Source organism: Falco biarmicus, chromosome 5, assembly GCF_023638135.1.
Source record: "Falco biarmicus isolate bFalBia1 chromosome 5, bFalBia1.pri, whole genome shotgun sequence".
Classification (NCBI taxonomy): Eukaryota; Metazoa; Chordata; class Aves; order Falconiformes; family Falconidae; genus Falco; species Falco biarmicus.
Window position 1 is genome coordinate 45,644,356 of NC_079292.1, and position 21,512 is coordinate 45,665,867.

Sequence of the window (21,512 nt, forward strand, 5' to 3'; positions counted from 1 at the left end):
GTTCATGAGAAAGCAGCTGTTTGAGGTGGGGACTATACATTAATAAACTGGCAATAAGAGTCTGCTTGGCAGCGAAAGCACTGAAGTGCTCACTCAGCAGTGCGCACAAGTCATGGTGAAGTTGCTCATGATAGTTGACAAACTGCAAATTTGACATACAGAAGATTCAATTCTACAGAGTTGGGTAATAAAAGAGCAAGAAAATACGGTTCAGATTTACACTGCATTGCCTATTCAATGCAGTATATTCTTTTTTTTCTGTATGAGACTTGATGCAGTGTGTTTCATGGGGGACAAGAATTTAAGAAAGGTTATTTTACTTTTTGCATTTTCTACTGCAATCTCAGTGCTATTTCGAGAAACTTTGGCAGTTGTATCTTAATGAGCTTTCTTGCTATATGCCTTAATGCTGATAATGTATAGTTTCTGATCATACTGGCTGTGCTATTCTCCTTGATAGGGATCATGAACTATGAAGACTTCCTGGGGAGACCCCAAAAGAAGTAATTTGTGAAGTTTCTCTTCTGTTGAGTACAGTAATATAACTGAACTGCAGCTGGTGTCATCCCATACTAAATTCTAAAAAGACAAAATCAGCTCAAGAATGATAGCTGTACCCATTCAGTCTTTAAATAGTTCAAGGGAAGATCAGATACTATATAGTGCAGGCTGCTTATCTCTGACTCTGAGAGCTCCTAAGCTAAAGAATGCCTTGAGTTGGGATATAATCTGAGATGTCTGTAAAAATACTTTGAAGTGCTGTAGTCAAACTGTATATACTGAGTTCAACAGACTTACTCCAGAGGTAAATTTGGGCCTTTAATATGATCACCAGGAAAAAAAAATGGAGCAGAAGTTTAGTGGAGATCCCATTAGAAAATTCTACTCTGAAATGTTCCCTTTCAAGTTTAATTAAATTCAGTTATGTTTACTTGCACATCTTAAATTAGCTGGTTTGATTTGCTGTTAAACTGATTTTTGAATACTTGTATTTTTTAGGATGACAGTCCACGTGAAAATCTTAAGGCATCTGAGCTGGTACCCATAAAACTACATATTGACATACTCTGGATAGAAAGAAATGATGATGGCTCTTTTCTTATTAGAGGTTTGTATGTTCCTGCACCTTGATATTGTAATATTATAATTGTTATTAATACTTCCCTTTCTGCAGACATGTGGCTAATAATGAAAAGATAACTGATGATAATTTGCGTAAGTTGTGTTGCCATATACCTTAATTCATTAAGTGTAGTCACATAGAGGAAAGCTACATTTTTGAATAGTGTATTGGCTGTGATAACAACCCAGAGCTGAATCAATCTGAAAGAAATAAAAATATGCATATAATTTCATCAGGATCTGCTTCACCAGTGCATATCACTATGTCATGATAAGCCTAAGGTTCCTTTGACTACAAACCAAACAAAGCAATTGCCTTGTTTTATAGATGACCAAGGTGGTGGTTACCTGTTGTCTTTCTGGTTTTGTGTTACAGATAGTAATAGAGAATATTGTGAAACAAAAGACTGTTTGAGAAGTACAAGTAACAGTTTTTATTTCGTGTGTTTCGGTCGTGTCCTGGCAGATCATGGCTGGGATTGCTAAGACTTGTATTTTGACCAGTGATTTAACTTTGTAATTTTCATGAGACACATATACACTTAAATTTTTTTTCTACATGTGTGGGGAAATACTAAATACTTGTAACAAGGCAATACATTTGGAGCTGGAACTACTGTCATCTTTCACAGATATGTCAAAGAATCGTAGAGTTAATCTAGGTTGGAAGAAGCCTCTAGAGGTCATCTGGTCCTCCTTGCTCAAAGCAGGAGCAGATTAGATCAAGTTGCTCAGTGCCCTGTCCAGCCAAGTTGTAAGCATCAAAAAGGCAATACCACAACCTGCCCTAAATAATCTGTGCCAGTGTTTGGCCACCCTTATGGTTAATTTTTTGGTAATGTCTAATTGGAATTTCCTTTGTTGCAGCTTATGTCTATTGCCTCCTGTCCTGCCACCTCAAGACAGAGGTGCTTGAGCATTTGCCAAGCACCTCAGGGAAGTCTGGTCCATCTGCTCTTTACCCTTCCACTAGGTAGGCAAAGGCAGCATTAAGATTACCCCATAGCCTTCTTGTCTCCAGATTTGGCAAGTGCATCTCTCTGAGCCCCTCATTTGTACATCATGTCCTCGTGGCTGTGACTGTTTTGGTGGTCCTCTGCTTGTCAGTATCTTCCTCATACTAGGGAATCCACAACTGGATCCAGTATTCAGAGGTGGTCTCACTGGTGCTGAGTATAGGGGCATAGCAATTTCCCTCATCTTGCTAGCTATACCCTTGCGAGTATGGCCTGTATGTGCCTGGTTTTTGCTGTCAGAGCTCGCTCCTGACTCATGACAAGTTGTCTTGTTGACCAGGGCCTACAGGTCATTTCCTGCAGTGTTGCTTTCTGTCCAGTTGGTCCCCAGCCTGCAATGGAGCAAGAGGTTATTTACTCCCAGCTGCAGGATTTCACACTGGCTTCAGCTGAACTTAATGAGGCTCCAGTCAGCCCATTTCTCCAGCTTGTCCAGGTTCCTCTGAAACAGCCTTGTCCTCTCAGTGTGTCAGACACCCTTCAGTTTGGTAATGTTCACAGAATTGCAGAGGGTGCGCCCACCCTTTCATCCAAGTCCTGAATACATTACTCCAACAATATGTGATGTATTGTATGGCTTGAGGAAGAGGAGGGTTCAGGCTGATCTTAATGCCCTCTTGACCTACCTGGTGGGAAGGTATAGCAAAGATGGACCAGACTTCTCAGAGGTATGCTGTGGCATGATTCGCTTGTATTTTAATCTCTCAATATTATCTAATATGTTGTTCAACTGTTTAAAGATGTTCAATGCATTTTGGTCATATTTTTGTGCTAAACAAGAAGAAATAGTAATTTAGTGAGAAAATACAGAGTTTTAAGCTCTCTTTCAGCTCATATTTTTTCCTCTTTTTGCTGAAGTGCTTTGATCCCTACTCTTGTCACGGACTGCTCAGGTACAGTGACTTCAAAGACATAGGTCAAGTGCTGTCTGCACAGTAGTGATTTATGTATCTGCAGTGCTACATTTTTGAGTCCTCACATATGTGTCTGTGGTGGGAGGAGGGGATAATGAACAGAAAACTCTTGTCTATAAGGAAATGTTTAGAAAAGAGAAAAAACAATCCAGAGCATTTTTAGACTAAGAACCATGACCCTCATTTTTCCCCTTGACGTTCAACAGTGTATTTCAACAGATGTTACAGTTCAGTTATAAATTCTAGAAAGTTTCTTTAATGCAAGTCATTTAAGTTATTTTCTGATTTAAAAACTTGATCCTGCAGGTGTTTATCTCACCGTGTCTTCAAATGTAAATGCAATCTCCAGATTCCATTAGGACCTGGAGACAGTATATTAATAGCAATATTAATAGTTCTTAAACTTCTGATTATTCAAAATGCATATTCTCTGGTGATTATGTTGGTCGGTACAAAAATGTGATAATTTCCTTCAAGCTGGAAGCTACGTATTGCTGGTTCTCATGTCTCCTTTCCTTTCTCTCTTCCTCCAAGAGCGTATATGACTTTTAATATTTTTTTATTATTATTCAATTTGATTTTGGGAGATAAATATAAATGTACTTAATATTACAAGTATATTTGTTTAAGCGGTTTTAATTTTGTGCTGATGAGAATCAAACTTAAAAGAAAAAAAAAAAAAGACAACTGCCTAAGCAGTACTCCTAAGTATCTTTCTGTGGTATAGACAATCAAAGACTAAATGATGTGTCAAAGATGAAGAATTCAAGTACTGCATTGCAGCAAGCAACTGGACCTGTTGGACATAAAACACAGGACCAAGCCACACAGACTACTTGTGAAATTCCTAGGCCTTCTAAATCAAGCAGGGACTCAGCCGACTTCCTTAAAAATGAGGTATTCAGAATTCCTTTTGACTTCCCCCCCAGTTATGTTACAATCATTAATCATCATAATTGTTAGATTATTTGGGAGTGGGCTTGGGGGTTACTTCTGTTTAGAAATCTGTTTGAGATGTGAAAAATAAGAATTAAGGATATTATAGTATGGTTCAGTACTTCAGCATGCAAAATAAATTTAATACTGCTTTCTAAAGACAGTAATAATACACTGTAGACTAAACCTTCTCCTTTATATCAGAGGGAGTTTTATGAAGGAGTAAATTCCTTCTCCCTCATCCCTGTACAACACAACTGCCAAAGACAAAGGACTAGATTGTTAAGTCAGGCTCTTGCTAATCTATTAGTCATACGTGGATTTTTAATTGATGGTGACAGAACCCACACATCAATTCGGCTGTTTTTTCCACTGCATAAGAATTCATTCCTGGAGCTCAGAAGCTGGTGTCATTTCCAGTTCACTCTAGAATGGAAATGGCATAGCTAAAACATTGTGTATCTTGCCTCTTGAGCTAACTGCATCAACTCTCTCCATGTTCTACGCTCATTGACTGGGAACCAGTCGCAATTAACTCAGCCCCAACAAACCAGTACTCATCAATGGATGTGAGCATATGGTATTTTAAAAGTTATTTAATGGAGAAAGTTGTCAGTATGCAGGAGTACTAATAACGCTCTTTTCTCACCTGATCCTTTCAGCTTATTGAAGAAAATGAATGTCTTAAACAGGAACTAGCCAAAGCCAAAATGGCTCTTGCTGAGGTCCAAATGGAAAAAGATGCCCTGCTTCATCGTATAAAGATGATGAATGTTGATCATCAGTAGGACAGTGTTCTGCTGGCACAAGGCATCATCAATAGAACGTCAGGTGATGGTGGCATCTAAAATACTGTTTGTAAATTGCTGGAAGACACGGTTATTTTTTTTGTCACAGGGAAATTTTCTCATCGTGAACAAAATGTTTGTGAACTAGTTACTATTCTGAAATTATCATTAAACATTGTAACTTTTTTCAGCCCATTTTAAACTGAAATGACTTTGGAAAAATCAGTTTATACTGTACTTTATTAATTTACTGAAGAAAAAAAATCACATAATCTACTTTTAATATTATCAAAGGAGATGTTATTTTTTAAATGTTTTCAGAAAAAAGTGGATGGCTTAGCAATGAAAGAAGGTGCCTAGGTGCATAACTGAGTAGTATGTACCACACCTCATTAACAAATTGTACTTCTGTTTAAGGTTACATTGTTTTATTATTACTAGAAGGTATGTATGCAGGAGGTTACATTTGCACTATGATGATATGGGCTAGATCCTCTAGAATAGTATAGCTGCTGAAAATTAAAATACCAGCCCTAAACTGGCCCTAAATTCAGTGTAATTTGCCCACGGAGGATTTTAAGAATAATCCTTTGGTGCTATTAAGCTCCATATACCCTTTCCATATGAACTCCTAAAATGCAACAGTAAATGCTGGAGAATTTAAGAGGGCATACTGCTGGACCTTCTTTCTGCACGAAGGTCCACTCCATCTGTACAGCTGATGTAATTTAGACATTCACTTTTTTTTCCTCTCTCTGTGATGAGGATATAGCACTGCAGTAGGATCCAGCCCTTTGTGAAAGGTCAGCTTTGAATCATTTTGCATGCATGTCTGATTTCTGCACAACTCCTCAGACATGCCCAAGGATTTGGTCCAATGTGTTTAAATAAGTAATTTCAATGCTTGTGAGGGGGAAAAAATCCTACAGGGATTCATTAATTGTATATTCTTTTTTTGATAAAAAAGCTGTAGAGAATCATTTAATTACCCAATGAAATTGTGAGATTACATGAAATGTAATTATACAGTTTAGATCTTGGGTGATATGTACAAAGTGAACAATAATTTTCAGCTAAAAAATGGTACAGATGAATAAACTAAAAAAGCACAACACTGTAAAATAGAGAATATGAGTGTGCTTCTGAACAATTTAGGAAATGACGTACAAAACGATACATTCCTGTAAGAGATTGGTTTTGCTAGAAGTAAAAATGACCGAATAACTTAACTAGTGACCTTGAATCTGACAACTGAAAATCTTTTAATTGCTACCACGATTGTTTCTGCTCCATGGGATATTTGAGGGAAGTTTTGTTTGTAGACATGCAGACAAATCTCAAAAAATACTTAGTATCCTGTGGTTTGACTTTGCATATTCAGGCTGTCAAACTCGTTTTAATTAAAACGGTTTTCATTAAAACTTATTGAAGGACATATAATTTACCCTGCTGAAAACAGTTTTTGAAAATATGTAGATTTTAATCAAGAACTCTGTGGAAGAACTGGTTCAGGCACTATTTTAAAGCCTGTCTTATGAAATCCTAGTTGAAACTCCCTTTAATGCCCATGGAAATGTTTATCTTATTCTGAATAAGATGAAAAAATACACATACAACAGTTTCTAATAGAGAAATGAATTATATTTTAAAAGGTATTTAAGACAACACAGTATTAAGTATGAGTAGTCCAATTTCACACAAATAGAGTGTCAGATTCAGGGGAGGTTTCCAGATTCTCAACTGGTATAATTCTGATTGGTACTATTAAAGTCAGTAATTCTTACTCAGTTTATCCCTGCCAAGATCTAGTTAGAATTATTCTGAAGAAATGAATGTATAGAATGCTTAGTAGCATGTCGCTGGAATAATACATTGAGAATTGTTTAATTTTTAAAAAGAAATAAACAGCAATATGAAATGCCTGTCTTTATTACTGCACAAGCTAGTACCTGCTTCTTTTGACAAAAACCAAACCAACCCCAAACCAACAACCCAAATCAGCGAGTCAGATGTTGAAATTCAGGGTATCGCTTTTTAGCACTTCATTATAACTGGGTACATTTCTACTTCATGGCGGTTTTGCAGTTACGAGCATCAGTTCGGAAGAGATCAGTGTGTTTGGTTGTGGACTTGAGATTACCAAGTGATAGTACTGTGTTGCTCAGAAATGAGTTTTTCTATTGAAAAAATGCAGAGGGAGAGTTAGTTTATTGATGTTTGAAAGTACAAAGTTAAACTAAGCCTTAACAGGTTATACTAAACATAGCTATTAAAGGCCTCAGATTAAATAAAAACGCTTAATTAGTTCTCAGGGCTGTGTTAGTGTTCATAACCTCTTTAAATCCTAGATATGAAATGTGTACCGTCAGTAGAGCTTCTTGAATGAATCGCCGCTTTTATTCTGCAAAGATCTAAATGGAACAGCGTTTGGAGAATGTCAATATATGCAGAAAACTGACTCCAGAAGTCTCGCAGGCAAACTGTTACCAAGTTTTATTTTATATTTTCTGGGGAAACTTAAACTGGTCTACTCATTCAGCTGTTTAGGAATACTGTTTTAACGTCTAATAAAGCTTTCAACTTAGCTCACTTTGATGGGGCTGTGCCCTTTCCCAGGCAAGGCCATTGATTCATTATGGCATGAACTGTTCCATTTCTCGCAGTAACTGTTAACTTTGTTGGTAAGCGGCAATTTTAAATCTAAATTTCGTGGCCTTACGGAATTGTTTGTAAAAGGCTATTCCGGTCCCTGGATTAAACCCACCGTGGCTGTGGGCACAGGGCACCACGGTACTGGCTGGGAGGGAGCTGCCTTGGTTTTTTGGTGGGTTTGTTTTTTGGGTTTTTTTCTGCCTAAGTTCTTCTTTTCCTTGTCCCATGAGCCATGTCTGTTTGTATAGTCTCCCCTAGGAATTGCCTTGGAGTCTTAAACTGGGATCGTAATCGGTCTCTAAAGGATAATTGCTAGCTACAGAACACTTCCTAAGTCAGACATGATAATGGTTACCTTTATTCGTAATAAACGTAAGGGGAATGTGATGACTTTATCAAGACTATATCAAGCATCTACAATTCTAAGAGTACAAAGTGTGTGAATCTATTGCAGAAGCAAACTCCTTGCAGTGACCAGATTTCAGGTAAGTAACGGAGAAAATAGTTTCTATATAAAAAATGTGCTTGTATTGGTCTAGTTCGTAAAACATTCATCAAAAAATGCTTGAAGTAGATTTTCAGCTCACTGTTGCTATCTGCGAATTTTAGAGAGTACTTCAGATTTTGATTTGGCTGTTTATATAAATCAGTGTCTTTTTATCTATTGTAGGAACAGAAAATGACCTTGCTGCTATGTTAAGTAGGAAAGAAGTTGTGGGTACTTGCTGTGAAATCCACTAATTCATCCTTCCCAGTAGGGAAATTATTAATTTTTTTTGACACTACCTTACCTTTTTTTTTTTTTTTTTTCCTTCCAACCTGTGCCATTTTTGCTGACTAGCTTTTGAAGCAGCCCCATTTTGTCTGCCTCAGTGAAGATACCTGTCACTGTGAACCTAGCAGCAGGCTTTGAAGTGCTGAAGCACATCTCTAATGTATTGAGGCAGACACGTGGCTTTGAATGGTGCTGGCCATCCGCACTAAGCTGCGTTCTGTGTAGTTTTGTGGTAACGTACCTCCTGATCTTGTGTTTCTTATTAACAAGATGGAATGCGAAAGAATGAGCCACACAAAGGTCATGCTAATCAGTATTAAGGGATGGAAAAAAGGTATAATAAAATGCTGTGAATTGTGTTGGAGGAGCAAAGCTGTGTTTCTCAATCAAATTAAGAAAAAGCATAAAGTTTAAGATCAATAGTAAATAGAAGCTGTGTAGTTACAGTTCTATGTATTTTTTTGCATTCTTATATAAAACCTTTAAACTCTCACATTTCTAAAATTATTTTCCATTTGAAATTTTAGTGAATTATTTAAATCTGATGGTCTCCTCATTGCATGTAGAGGGCCAATCCTGTCACTTTAGTCAAGTAATCATGGAGGTATGCAAGTTTCAAGCAGTTTAAATGGCTTAATGAGTATAAACAATGGTTAGACATTATGCCTTTGAATCGTCTGGTTACTAATATCTGCTTATTGGCTACTGTGTATTTTGGATATTAAAAAAATAACAATTTTAATTACGAAAGGTATTTATGGAACACTTCAGTATGTAAAAATTTTTTGTAACTTCCAGCTTCTCAAATTCTATAGAACATCTTGCAAGCATCTGTCACACTACATGCTAGCGTAACAAGTTGCAGGAAGTGAGTCTTCAAAAATGAAATAAACTCTTGATAGACCTGTGTTCTCTCCCAAAGGGGAAACTTCTGCATCCCAAAGAGATGAATCTCTTGTATTGCCAGCTACTTCAATGGGTAAATATTAGCTTTGTTAAAAGGTCACTTTGGGTTTGTCTGTCATTCCCAAGTCATACCTAGCTAGTTACGTTAAAGTATCTGTATTTTGTTATTTCTTTGCTATCTCCTGCCTTTCTTTTTGTCATCATCACTCATTTTAATATGAGCAGAAACGGAGTATATGTATTTCCTAAAGCTTTCCCCATGTAATCTCAGTATTAAATCTTATGTTGTCTAAGAATTTGAGAGCATCATTTTGGAAGTAAAATTAAGATGCATCACAACTAGGTAAGAAATCACTGAAAATGCTGATTGGTTTATAAGGTCTGTGAGATAAGGAGTAATGCTTGATCTTCTGTGAGAGTAAGCTGGTAGTGTGGGGAGCATGATGCATGAACTGGTTAATGCAGTTCTAGGTTAGAGTACATTTGAAACCACCATGATTTTATTTGAGTTAGCTACTTGACAAGTATTTTAAACGTTTGACAGAGATGCATGAACAAATGAGCACTTCAGAAGTGGTAGTCTCAGCCAGGAAGTGCTCAGTAAAGAAGTCTCTAAACAAGTTACCTGTGGAAAAAATCTGGATGTCTTCACATTGTTCTGCAAACTCAGTACGCTTACCGTGGAAGGTGCAACTGTCATAAATACTTGTGTCACGTGTAATTATATTGTTCTAGTAACTGTTGGAGGTTTTGAGCACTGGAAAATACCTTTGCAATGAGAATTATCATATTGAAGAATATGATCGTTAATGTTTTACTAATAAGAAAACCAGTGCGTAATCAGTTCTCAGAATTACGAATTGTTCAGTCATTTAAACGCGAATAAAACCACGGCGAGCAGGGCTGTCCGCTCCTCGCCGCCGCTAGATGGCAGCCCAAGAAGTCACTTGTGGCTTCAGTTCCTCGTGGCTACAGGTACGTCCTGCGCCTTCACTCATCCACAGTCCCATTAAACTAGAAAATGTCAGGATACAATTTGCAGTTTTTATAAACTTCTGATGATTCATTTCATAACACGATTTTAAATCACTATTTTTTCACTTTTAATTTAGATAGCTTATCTTTGTTCTACTGCCTTCTTTACAGCATATTAATTTTTCCTCTTTAAATAAATCATATGAACTGCCTGAACATTGTTGGAATAAAGATTCTGTTCCCTCTTTTAGGTTTAAGTAAATTCTAAAACCATATTTTTTTACAGACTGGCCCTTTTATAGTAAAATGTTTATTTGTTGTGCTTCATAATTATCTGTTAAAATAAAAACTTCAGGAAATTTTTCTGGCTTTCTGGAAATTTATCATTGCAGAGATAAACAACTCTACCTTGATATTACCAATGTATTTGTTCGATTTCCGTGGTAACTAGAAAAAAACTGATTTTATTCTACTCATTTTTAATAAAAGGACCATATATAGGGTTTTCCTGTGTATCTTTGGGAATAGCTAGAATTAATCCTTTACAAATGCTCTACCTTACCGACTTTCACCAGATGGTAATCTAATAAGATAGTTTATATTAACACTGTTAACACTATAGTGTGTGTGGTAAGTGATCTGGAATAATTTCTTTTCATATCCTGTTTGGCTATTAAAAATCTTACAGGCAGAATGACTAAGCAGAGAGAAGAGCAATCTATATAAAATTTACTGTAGGAATGGGGTCGTTTTATTTTTGTCAGATAGTTAGAGAAAATAGCATAGAAAGCAGGTATCTTTTCATTCCTCTGGAATCTTAATGTGGTTTATTCCTTCCACTTATTTTTTAATTTTATTTCTAATAGGAGACTGCTACTCAGGATAAGTGTGATGGAGAGGTTTTTTTAAGGTGTCATCCTCATCCTGTAATGCCACATACTAGAATGCATTGCAGAATTAGACAATATACTGGACACCAACAAAAGCACAGACATTTACCTGAACTGATTTTGGGATAGAAATGAGGCTTCTCTGGTGAAACTTAGCAGGAAGAGTTCTCAAAACATTTTTCCCTCATTTGCATCTAAAATATAAGATTCAATAGTTCTGCAGTATTTGCCAAAAAATAAATAAATCTATTTACAGACTTCTTGAGTACTTGAAAATATTTATACAACAGCTTTCTTAAAAAATTATAAAAAATATATCATCTCCAGCATTTCATTACCTACCCAGGAGCAATGTAAGAAATATGGTAAGTTGCAAACAGTCACTGAGAATTTTTTTAAACCAGTATCAGAGTTAGTTGCTTTAACTGGATTCTAAATCCTTCCAAATCACTAACAGCTGGCGATATCTAATTCTCATGGAAAACTGCAAGTTAAATTTCCAGCTCTTACTCATCTGAAGATATATCTGAGAGTGGCCATGACCTGAGTGGTGAGGTTCTTAAACCTTCTTTTGCCATTATCAGAAGCATTTTCGACTTATGCAACAGAAGAGTATTCCTTTGAAGTCGTAATGTTAAGATTTAAAAAGACTCCTTGAAATGGAACTTGACAAAATGTTTCAGCAGGCAAAGACAATGTAGAGTTAATCTCCTTCACCTTCTGGCTGTGCGAAACATGTCCCCTATTTAGCTGCTGTAAGTCACTGCTGTCAGGGAAGAGGGACAAGGGAGAGTATTTGAAATAAGTGTAGGGAAAAACACTAGAACAAATTCTGAGCATCTTATTCACAAAAACTTGTTCCTATCTGGCTGAACAGCTTTCATCCTTAACAACACTGCTGCCTTTAAATCTACAGCTGGTGAGTCAAGAGCAAGATTTTTACCTAGCAGCAATTTGTGACTTCTAGGCAGTAACAGGTCCCTTCCCCTCCCTCCGCCCACCCCCCTTTTGGTGACAAAAACTGGTACATTGAGCAACACCGTAGTGCTAGTAGTAGTTGGTTATTAACTGACAAACTGCCATTAGAGTATCGCTGCCAGAATCTCCCACTTTGCTGATGTCCCTTCACTTTAAGGACACTCGGAAACTTTTTATGCCAATTAGGAGAACCTACATAAAGTGAGATTTATTAATAACAGAGGGCTTAGTTCTATCGGATATTGTGGGATCTCACCGTTCCTGAACTCCAGTGGAAACAGGCCTGCCAGAAGAATCTGGGACTGAAGCGCTGGAGGTGGAGATACTGGCTGAAGATAACTGAAGCCACACATACTTAAAAAAGGATGAGGCAGAGCTGTAACTCAAACGTGTCCTAAACATGATGTATGTTTTCACTACAGCCATCCTAACAGGGTAATCTTCCCTGTGAGAAATATGGAGTCATATTAAAGAGGAGAAGGAAGCAGAAAAGAAAGGTGAGGAGAATTTTTATGGAACAAAAAATTGTGGCAAGAAGTGCACAATAAATGAAGCCATGCTGGATACTAAATCAAGTGGTGTGAGTTTAGATGCCACGAAGATGTGGGTACACAATGTGTATTAGATCAAGTGCATTTTAAAATGTACCAAAAGATTCAAAATAACTGGGAAAGATGATTTGATGTAAGAAGTCCTACCTGAAAGAAAAGAAATTGACTTGGCTTCTACACCAAATCCGAATTGTTCCCTTGCTGAAGTGGTGGTGGTGATGAAACAAACCACATCATAAAAAGGTATTAGGCTAACACAGAGCAGTGTCTTCACCGGGATATTGCTTAGGGAAGCAGCAGTTTGATGAAATGTTAATATCAAACTAAAACTGGGCCGTTCCATATTTTGCTGTTTCAATTTTAAAAATGTTTTATGGTATCTTCACCATAAAAAGGAATGATGTGATAAAATAGTAGTGTCACAGAAGCTTACCAGTTTGCCATTACAAAACCTATTTTCAAGAAATTACAGCATGGGCAGGTTCAGGGGTGTGCAAGAAACAAATGTAAAAAAATTCATCACAGCAGTTATCAGATTTAGATGACTTAAGAATTTTCCTGGTTGAATTATTCATCTTAGTTTAGCGATTCACCCAGCTTTAATACAGTTTCCTGTACTTCTGTTACACTATCTCTTTATTGGAGGTTGATCTTTTTAGCTCCAGTTTATGGTATAGTTAATTATTGATTAAAGATTATTTTGCATTAATTATTGCATTTTTTTTCTAGGATGATGCCAACCTATTTGCATATCCGTAGCAGAGTATGTCTGTGTATTCTCTATCCTCTTAAGAGAATATGGAAATAGAACGTTTATCACAAATAGCTGTAAAGTTTTCTTCCTATAGAAAAGAATCCAAAGATTAATTCCTAAATGTACTTTGCTGAATCAGCTCCAGTTAAAAGTGTCATGTATATGCTGATATTCCTGTAATCCTCTTTGCTACCTTTGCTACTGATGCTCTGATGTAGGTCAATATGCTACTGTGTTCTTAAAACATCTGTCTTGCATTTAATATTTTTTTGTGTATGTTTCTGCCTCTGAGAGCTTTAACTTAGCTGGTGAATTAAAATTAACAGGGCTTTTTTAGTCATCTTTGGTTCAGATAAATGATAAGCATAAATCAAATGAATTTGCTGGTTTATCCATAGACTTCACCAATTATTATTTTTAACTGAAATCTATTGCATTGTCTGAAGGCTGCGAATGAGAGAGATGTCACATTAGCAAATGAATTACTTATGCTAATATTTTCCTCTGTAATCCAGTTACACAAGAGATAAATGAGATTTAGAAATTCACTGCATAAATGCATCCTCTCATGCAAAAAGTAATAATTTTCTTCCCTAGGCAGTACAGGACTAGCTTTCAAATTTTAATAAATACCCTAGAATGTTGTTTTGTGGGGCTTGGAGAAGTAATTAAGAATGAAGAACCTTTTTACTGTTGGGCTAACTGAATAAAATATGTCAGGAGCCCTAATCTTGTGCTAGCAGCCAAGTATCATCTTCACAAAATCGCAGTCTCTGGCAGATCTGGTATTAATTGTTCCTCTTGGCAGACAGCAAAAATACCCTTAACATCAGAATCGCTGTGTGGTTGTATATGTACATAGTAAGCAATTATCTCTGTATTTTAACTTACATATGAAGACTACATTAAACTACACTTGCAAAAGGCAGTATTCTGAGTTAAGATTGATTAGCAAGATGATGAGCAAAGCGTACGTATCTATTACTTTTACTGTGTTACTATCAGTGTGCATGTATAGGTAGCAGTCTCCATGCTAAAAGCCAATTTATCAGAGTAACAGCACACACAACTAAGTGTAATACAAAGCAATGCTAAGCCTATTCTAAATTAAAATGTTTGAATGGAAAAAATACATTAATGCGTTTAAAGCCTGTCCCCTGCCAATTTCATTGGATTTCCCTAGTTCTTGTTTAGGAAAAAATAATGGATAAGGGCTTTACATTTACCTTTTCCATACCGCTTACGATGCTTCTATTATATCTCTCTATGGTTATTTTTTTAAAGCTCAACTGGCCATGTCAATTTAGGCTATATCAAGGCTGTACTATAAACCTGATTATACCTCTTTTCCTTTATTGTGCTTAATTCTGATGTAGTCTTTTTGAAACAGGACAAACACAATGGTTTTATACATTGACATAATGATACTCATTTCCTTTCCTAATAATTTCCAACAGTTTTATTTGCCATTTTGATTACCATGTACCATTAAATGGACATTTTCGTAGAAATAGCCCAAATAACTCAAGATTAAGGAGATGTAACAGCAGGTTTGGAATTTTAAAGAGGAATCCCTCCTGTTTTGCAACATAAAATTATTGCTTTCTTTTGGCAATGTTGAATTCCACCTTCTATTTTACTATCTGCTAGAACAATGCCATGATGTACTCTTTCATAATCCGTTCTAGTTCAAGCTATTCTGAAACGTGTTCCTTCGCTAAAAAGCTCGTTACTTCACTTTCTATTTTCTTCAGAGATTCTTTATGAGTTTGCTGGACAGTGCAGATCCTAAGAGAGATACACAGCTGTCCTGACAACCTCTCGCCACTGTGAAAACTGGCCGTTCTTCCATTTTACTTTCCCTCCTTTAACCAATTGTCCATTCACAAGAGAATCATCCCTCTTACTTCATTACAGTTTAGTTTCTGTAAAGGTATTCAGTAAGGACCTTGTCAAAAGCTTTTTTGGAAAGTACATACAGTTTATTGATTGAATTGCCATTTTCCATATGCTCTTTGACTCCTCCGAAGCTCTAACAGATATACAAGATGTGATTTGCTTCTCCAAAACCTGTACTGAATCTTCACTATTGTATGTAGCCAGATGCCTACCAATTTGCCAGGCATGGAGACCGGACTCGGTAGTTCTCCAAAGTCCCCTTCAAGCCCCTTAATAGTTACTAGCATCATATTTACTACCTTCCGCTCATCTACTACCAAGGCCATCCGAAAAAATAGTGTGCACCTCACTGTTTTAATTTCATGAATGTTAGATTTTAGGTTCCTTCAGCCTCCTTGGGGAATTTAATCTGGTGCAGAGAAGCAGTTCTTATTTATGAGTTTGTTTAAAATAAAACCTTTTCTTATGCGACTGTAACTTGAATTAGCCTGTAAAGAAAGGCTCTGGTAGTTGAAATGTCACCCAGTTTTTCACCAGCAGTAGTTATGTTTACTCAAAAAAACTTGACCAGGCCCAAGATCCAGTGCAAACTCGGCTAGCTGTATCACTTCTGTTGAGAAAAATTATCTAAGTTAGAAATTGCAAGGATTTGGTAAATTACAGCTAGTACGAGAATCAGTGGAAGATTGTTCTTCATTGCGCATTTGACAGCACATTTCAAATACATTCTGTCTTGTTGGTCATCACGTTGTCTGCGTGATGTATCCAGAAGCATAAACATACCGGAAGGACGTATGATGTGGAAGTGTTTGCTCAACCATTTCTGTAAATTCTGAGGAGTGATTTGCCACTATATAATACAATAGCTATATAATAGCTGCTCTTGGTAGAGACACAAACTGAATGGAAACCCCTGGCAGAATATCTCCAGCTGTGGTATTGCCTTGTAACACACCAGTCCCCCCACTGCGCATTCCTGTATGCTGCTGGTCAAGAGCCAAGGATAACGCTTGTGCTCGGTTCTGACAGCTGGCTTACTTTCAGTTGCAGCCCCTCATCACTAGAATGTTTCAGCTAAGACTTCTGTGATCTTCCTTTCAGGCAGTCAAAATCTGATGTGTAGGCAACGCTGCACATGTCTTAGAGGAAAACAAGAAGAGGAAAATATTTTAAAGTCCAAAAGAGGTTGCAATGTATCAAAGGTAGAAACAAGTTATTTTTATTGCAACAAGCTGTGCATTGAGCAGTACGTACAGGGAAAGCTTTAATACTGTGTTCTGTCAGTACACGCTGGGTTGGGGCATCTAATCAGCATGCTGCTCTTACCAACTGGTATTCACGTTTGATTCTGCATTTCTCTCTAATGCATGAAAAATAGGCATATTTTGATAGCAAACTGATCTAAACCTACAACAGAGCAGAAGGATTGGATGAATAATGGTACTGCTAATCCCACCTGCTGTCACACAAGTAATGCACGTAAAGAAATGTATAGATATACCAGTTAACCTTAGCATCTGCCATCAGAGCAAAATTGCAGTTGCACTGGAAATGGGATGGCTGATGGATTTGACTTACTGTCAGTGCCATCCCATGACTGGTTTCTGAAGGCCCAGCCCTCCAGTGTAGAAACAACCCGCAGCCTATATGTTCTTGAGAGTTTTGAGCAGTGGGACGTGACAGCCCTCTGGGGGATGCAGCACATTTCCCATGGTATGTTCAGCTGACTCTGTGGGTCAGTGTCTGCGTGACAGAATAATAGTTTAATTTCTTGCTGTTGTGTGTGTTCAGAGCACATGAGAATGATGTAGTGGGGTCGGTCAGTGCAAATGCTGAGACAGCATCTTGCTGCTGTGCAACATCACTAAGGGACCATTTCCTTCCATGTTCTTTTCCATTACAAATTTCCAGCATGACAACATGCCTGAAAGCAGGTAAGTGCCTACAGAAAATGTGATCTAGGCAGAACTGTATAGTCAGAGATAGGATTGTTGTGGATAAGTCACCAAAAATGGCTTCTTTTCTTACACATTACTTCAGCTTCTACTTAATCTGATGAGTCCAAGCATTCATGCGCTTTTTTGAAAGCACAGCACTGTTGTCACTCTTCTTACATTCCTCATGAGTTAAGTTTAGTACCTTAAGTTTTTATCGCTTTTACAGTGCAGGAGGATTAAAGTCCTTTTGCATATTTCAATGCTAAACTAAGCAGAATGTGAGTATTACGGTGTGTCCTGGTTATCAAATTTAGGACCTGCCCACTCTGTCCATCTACGTTCTGAGCCCATCACTGAGGAAAGGCGGCCTTCAGAGGAAGGCTGATGTGCATCTGGGTTTCATCCTGACAGGGAACCAACACATGATGGGCATTCACACCTGGCCTCAAGAGCTCAGATGGGCTCCTGAGACCTCCAGTTTGGACTTGGCCTCCGAGCCTGATGTTTAGATATGTCCTAGATGAGCAGTGCAAACACGAGGCTAGTCATGGTGGTTTGAAGTTCACTGTGTCTTTTTTTACACTATATATATACTATAAAGAGCAAAGGACAATGCCAAGCCTGAAAAACTCTTGCCACCTGGGTGCATGAGAAATAGTATTTTCTCTTGGGTACTTTGCAGCCTTCATCTGTGACGTACCATGGGTGTACAAATATGAGAACAACAATTAGACCTATTTCATGCTAATTTATTTTCTACTGCCAAACTGATCGGATGGTTCATTCCAGCATTTTGAGCTTGCTCTCACAATATCCATCAGAATTTGTAATAGGGATCTTAAGACTTTCCTTATATCTTTACATGAGAGAATTGATAATAGACAGTCCTGAAATATGATGTTAGTATGTTTGCTGTTCTATACAACTATTTTTAATATCACAGATTTGGTTTTTTTCAATACTTGCAACTCAGTTTTTCATATCCCTTCCATGCTCCTGCAATAAAGAGTGGAAAGTCAAAGAATGTTAGAAAACACCCGTTTAATTCGCCTTTAAGTATGGGAGGCTGCAGGAGGAGGAAATGAAGGAGTTGTCACCCTGAAATGAGAACAAAGCCAAGTGATAGCTGCATTGTAAAAATATTAAGTCCCTGCTTATTGCAGTCAATCCCAGTCCTTTCAAATGACAAACCAGTTAAAAGAATTTTTAGGTAGGCTAACTGCTTTCTCCGGTATTTTAGAAAATGGAAGAAAACAGAAGGTAAAGCATATGTACTGTTAAGAGAAATTCTGAGATTGAAGGTGTGATGCCACTTAGACACTGACAGCTGCAGTGGTCATAAAATGTCTTTGCAAATACTAAAATCATAGAATCAAAATTCTGCTGTAGTATGGAACAGCACAGCTCAAAAAGCATACAATGTTTTGAAAGATCTCCTGGCTGGTTTACAAATTATTTTTCTCATCTGTAACTGCTGCAAAATGTAAAGCTATGTTTCTACTTTCTATGTCTAGTTAATGTATTTATCGTACATACAATTTTTAACTCCACAGTGTTGTCTTGATACTACCAGGAAAAAAGAATGTAAGACATTTAAAAACACAAAAAACCCCATTTTTTTTTTAAATTTAAATTTAAAAAAACAGAGTTAATCTGATCTAATAGGTTTGACCATTTACATTCAACTCAGACTTGGCGTGTTTTTCTTACTACAGTCCACTATCGATTTCATCTCTGGAAAGAGACCAACCCCTGTTCTGAATTCTTCACTTCAGTAGCCTTAGAATTTATCCATGTTTAACCCTTCCATTAAATAGTGCTGCTTAAATTCCTTTTTACTTTTCAGATTGACAGAATAATTGTTTTCTGCTCTATTTGCTAATGAAATTAAATCCTCTGGCTCTTGCAGTTTTGTTTGGCACTAGGCTGATGGGTTTACTGGACTGTTTTGGGCCTCGCTACATTCATAACATCTTCCTGCATTTGCTGGGTACTGCATGTGTCTCCTCCAGTGATATTTCTATCCCAATTCTCTGTACAGTTCTTCAACAGCTTTCTGGATGATCTTTTCAATTAGAGCACAGTCTTGAGATTTTATTTTTGAGAATTATGTAACGTTTATACTGAGTCATATTTGCCATCTGCTGATCCAGCCACATAAAAAATACAAATTCTTAAAAACCTGAGTTTTCCTTAGTATCTGCTTCTAATTAATTTTTCACAAATGTGCAGGTTTACGCACACACCCTGCCTTCAGAGGATCTCAGCAAATTTGAAGAAATCTATTCATGCAGAGGATACATGTGAGATGCTATTTATCAGGCAATGCATGTGATCACACACAAAATCAAATACAAGGCAGAAAAAAAGGGAAACTACGGCTACCTTAACAGAGGACATCAAGAAGCTTCAGAATGCAGGAGTATTCTTAGTCTGTTATGGTTAACTTTTTCAGAACAAGTCAGTGCTCAAGTGGCTGGTAACAAGATATGTAACTTCTTACTCCAGCTTTAAATTACTCTTTTCCACTGTGACCCTGCTGTGACTAAGAATTTAAACTGTATAATCCCAATTCATGTGATTATAAATTTATTTATTTAAACTATAACGAAACACTTGTGATCACAGAATCAGACCTTCAAATTGCTATTTGTATCAGACTTTTTCAATCGGAAACGCCACCGTTATAAAGTCTCTCCACCTAATAATTTTATGCCAGTGCTCCATGCCATGTTCTGTTGACAACATTGGAGAAGACATCATTTCTGTCTGAAGTCCTGAAAGTATGAAAGTATATTTCATGCCAAAGTACGTAAATTACATTTTCTAGCTAAAAAATACTGTTTTGCCGCTGTAGATGACTATTGAAACAATAGGTCTTCATGATAATTTTTTCTTTTGTAACAGAAAATCTGACCCCAGAAAGAAATTTCTAATGATTTTTAAGAGATTAAGGTTATTTATTTAGCTAATAAAAGTACGAGAACACCTGTAAAACTGTTACTGAGAGGGACTAAACCAAATCATTTGTGGCATCAACAAGGATCTTTCCATTGACTTGGAAGTACCATAGGTCTGGAGTAATTAACACACTCTATGAAAACATAACATGAAAACCCCACCTGCCACAACGTCATTTTGCCATTGCTGTGCTTTATATCTTGTGAGCACAGGTCATGGGAGAATGCCACTGGTCTCAGTGGGGGAATGGTGAGGGATCTTACCCGAGTTGCCTGTTGTACCTATAGTTCCAGCTACATCAATTACTAGACCAGGAACACGGGGCTGTAACCTGGCTTTTCACATATGCACAGTATCAAGCGGTGCATTAAACAAGGACGTGCCTATGACCTGGCCAGCACTGAGCATTTTCAGCATAGCTTGTCAGAACCCAAAAATCATAAGGAACAATTAATTCTGGTGCCCTGAAAAAGTCCCCCAATTCAAAAGTTTACGTATCTGCAATCCATAACAGAACCAAGAGTACCAGGAGTACCAGAAGGGATGACTGGATCTGACACCAAAGGGATTGTCGTATTTCCTAACATTAAAAAGCCACGATCCCGGCGTCTGATGGGTGTGCAGTCCCTCCTGCCCGATTCGCCGAGCTACCAACTCAGTTTTGCTCCCGACCTCAGCGGAGCCCGGATTTTCCCTTTTGTCTACGCCGGGTTGCGCAACGAAGCCGGCTCGCATCTGCGCTGGTGCCCTGCCGCGTCCCCGCATGGGGTTAAATCCCTCTTCGGGGGGTCCCCGCACACGCGCACGCACCCCGCCGCGGCCCCCTCCGCCCCACCCCACCCGCAACCCGCTAATTCGCCTCGGGGGCGGGGCGGGCCCCTGTGTGCCTCAGCCCGGACCCCGGCCCGCCCGCGCCCCCCGGCCCGCCCGCCGCGGGGCAGCGCAGCCTCGCTCCTTGCCGCGCCCGGGGCGCGCGCGGCCGCCTCAGCGACGGGAGGACCCGCTCGGCCCCCCTCGCCCCGGCACCCGCGTCCCTCCCTTCCCCTTCCGCAGCGCGACGAGGCACCACCTCCCCGGCGCTGCCCCGGAGCACCTGCGGCGGGCGCCCCCGCCGCCCCGCACGGCGCCCCCGCCGCCGGGGCGATGCACCTGGCGGGCCGGGCGGGGCGGACGCCGCTCCCCGCGCGCGCGCCTCCCCCCGCCCGCAGCCACGGCCGGCGCGCGACACCGCAGTGGAGCGCGAGGCGCCGCCGCTGGCGAGGGGCGGGCGGGGCGGGGCCGCGCGGGCCGGAGGGCGGGGGCAGGCGGGGGGGGCGCCGAGCCCGGGCGGCCAGTGAGCGCGCGCCAGCCGCGTCTCCCCAGCAACGGGCCTGGCAAGTCAGGGCTGCGCCTCCTCCCCCCGCCCCGCCCTTCTCCCGCCCGTCGGCGGGGTCGTTATTCCCCTCAGCCCGGCCGGCC

The 21,512-nt window shown here is 38.9% G+C and overlaps 1 protein-coding gene across 4 annotated transcripts in view; it reads left to right on the plus strand.

Moving 5' to 3' along the window:
• Positions 1 to 7,365, plus strand: part of BLTP3B (bridge-like lipid transfer protein family member 3B) — a 61,668-nt gene extending 54,303 nt beyond the window's left edge. For 3 of the 4 annotated variants that reach the window (XM_056341012.1, XM_056341014.1, XM_056341015.1), the window contains 3 exons: positions 1,000 to 1,108; positions 3,780 to 3,949; positions 4,651 to 6,706. In XM_056341012.1, coding sequence (XP_056196987.1) covers positions 1,000 to 1,108; positions 3,780 to 3,949; positions 4,651 to 4,776 — 405 coding nt within the window. In that variant the 3' untranslated portion in view covers positions 4,777 to 6,706. Of the gene's footprint in view, positions 1 to 999; positions 1,109 to 3,779; positions 3,950 to 4,650; positions 6,707 to 7,124 lie in introns of those variants that run through there. The other variant, XM_056341013.1, reaches the window with a different exon arrangement.
• Positions 7,366 to 21,512: the final 14,147 nt, after the last annotated feature.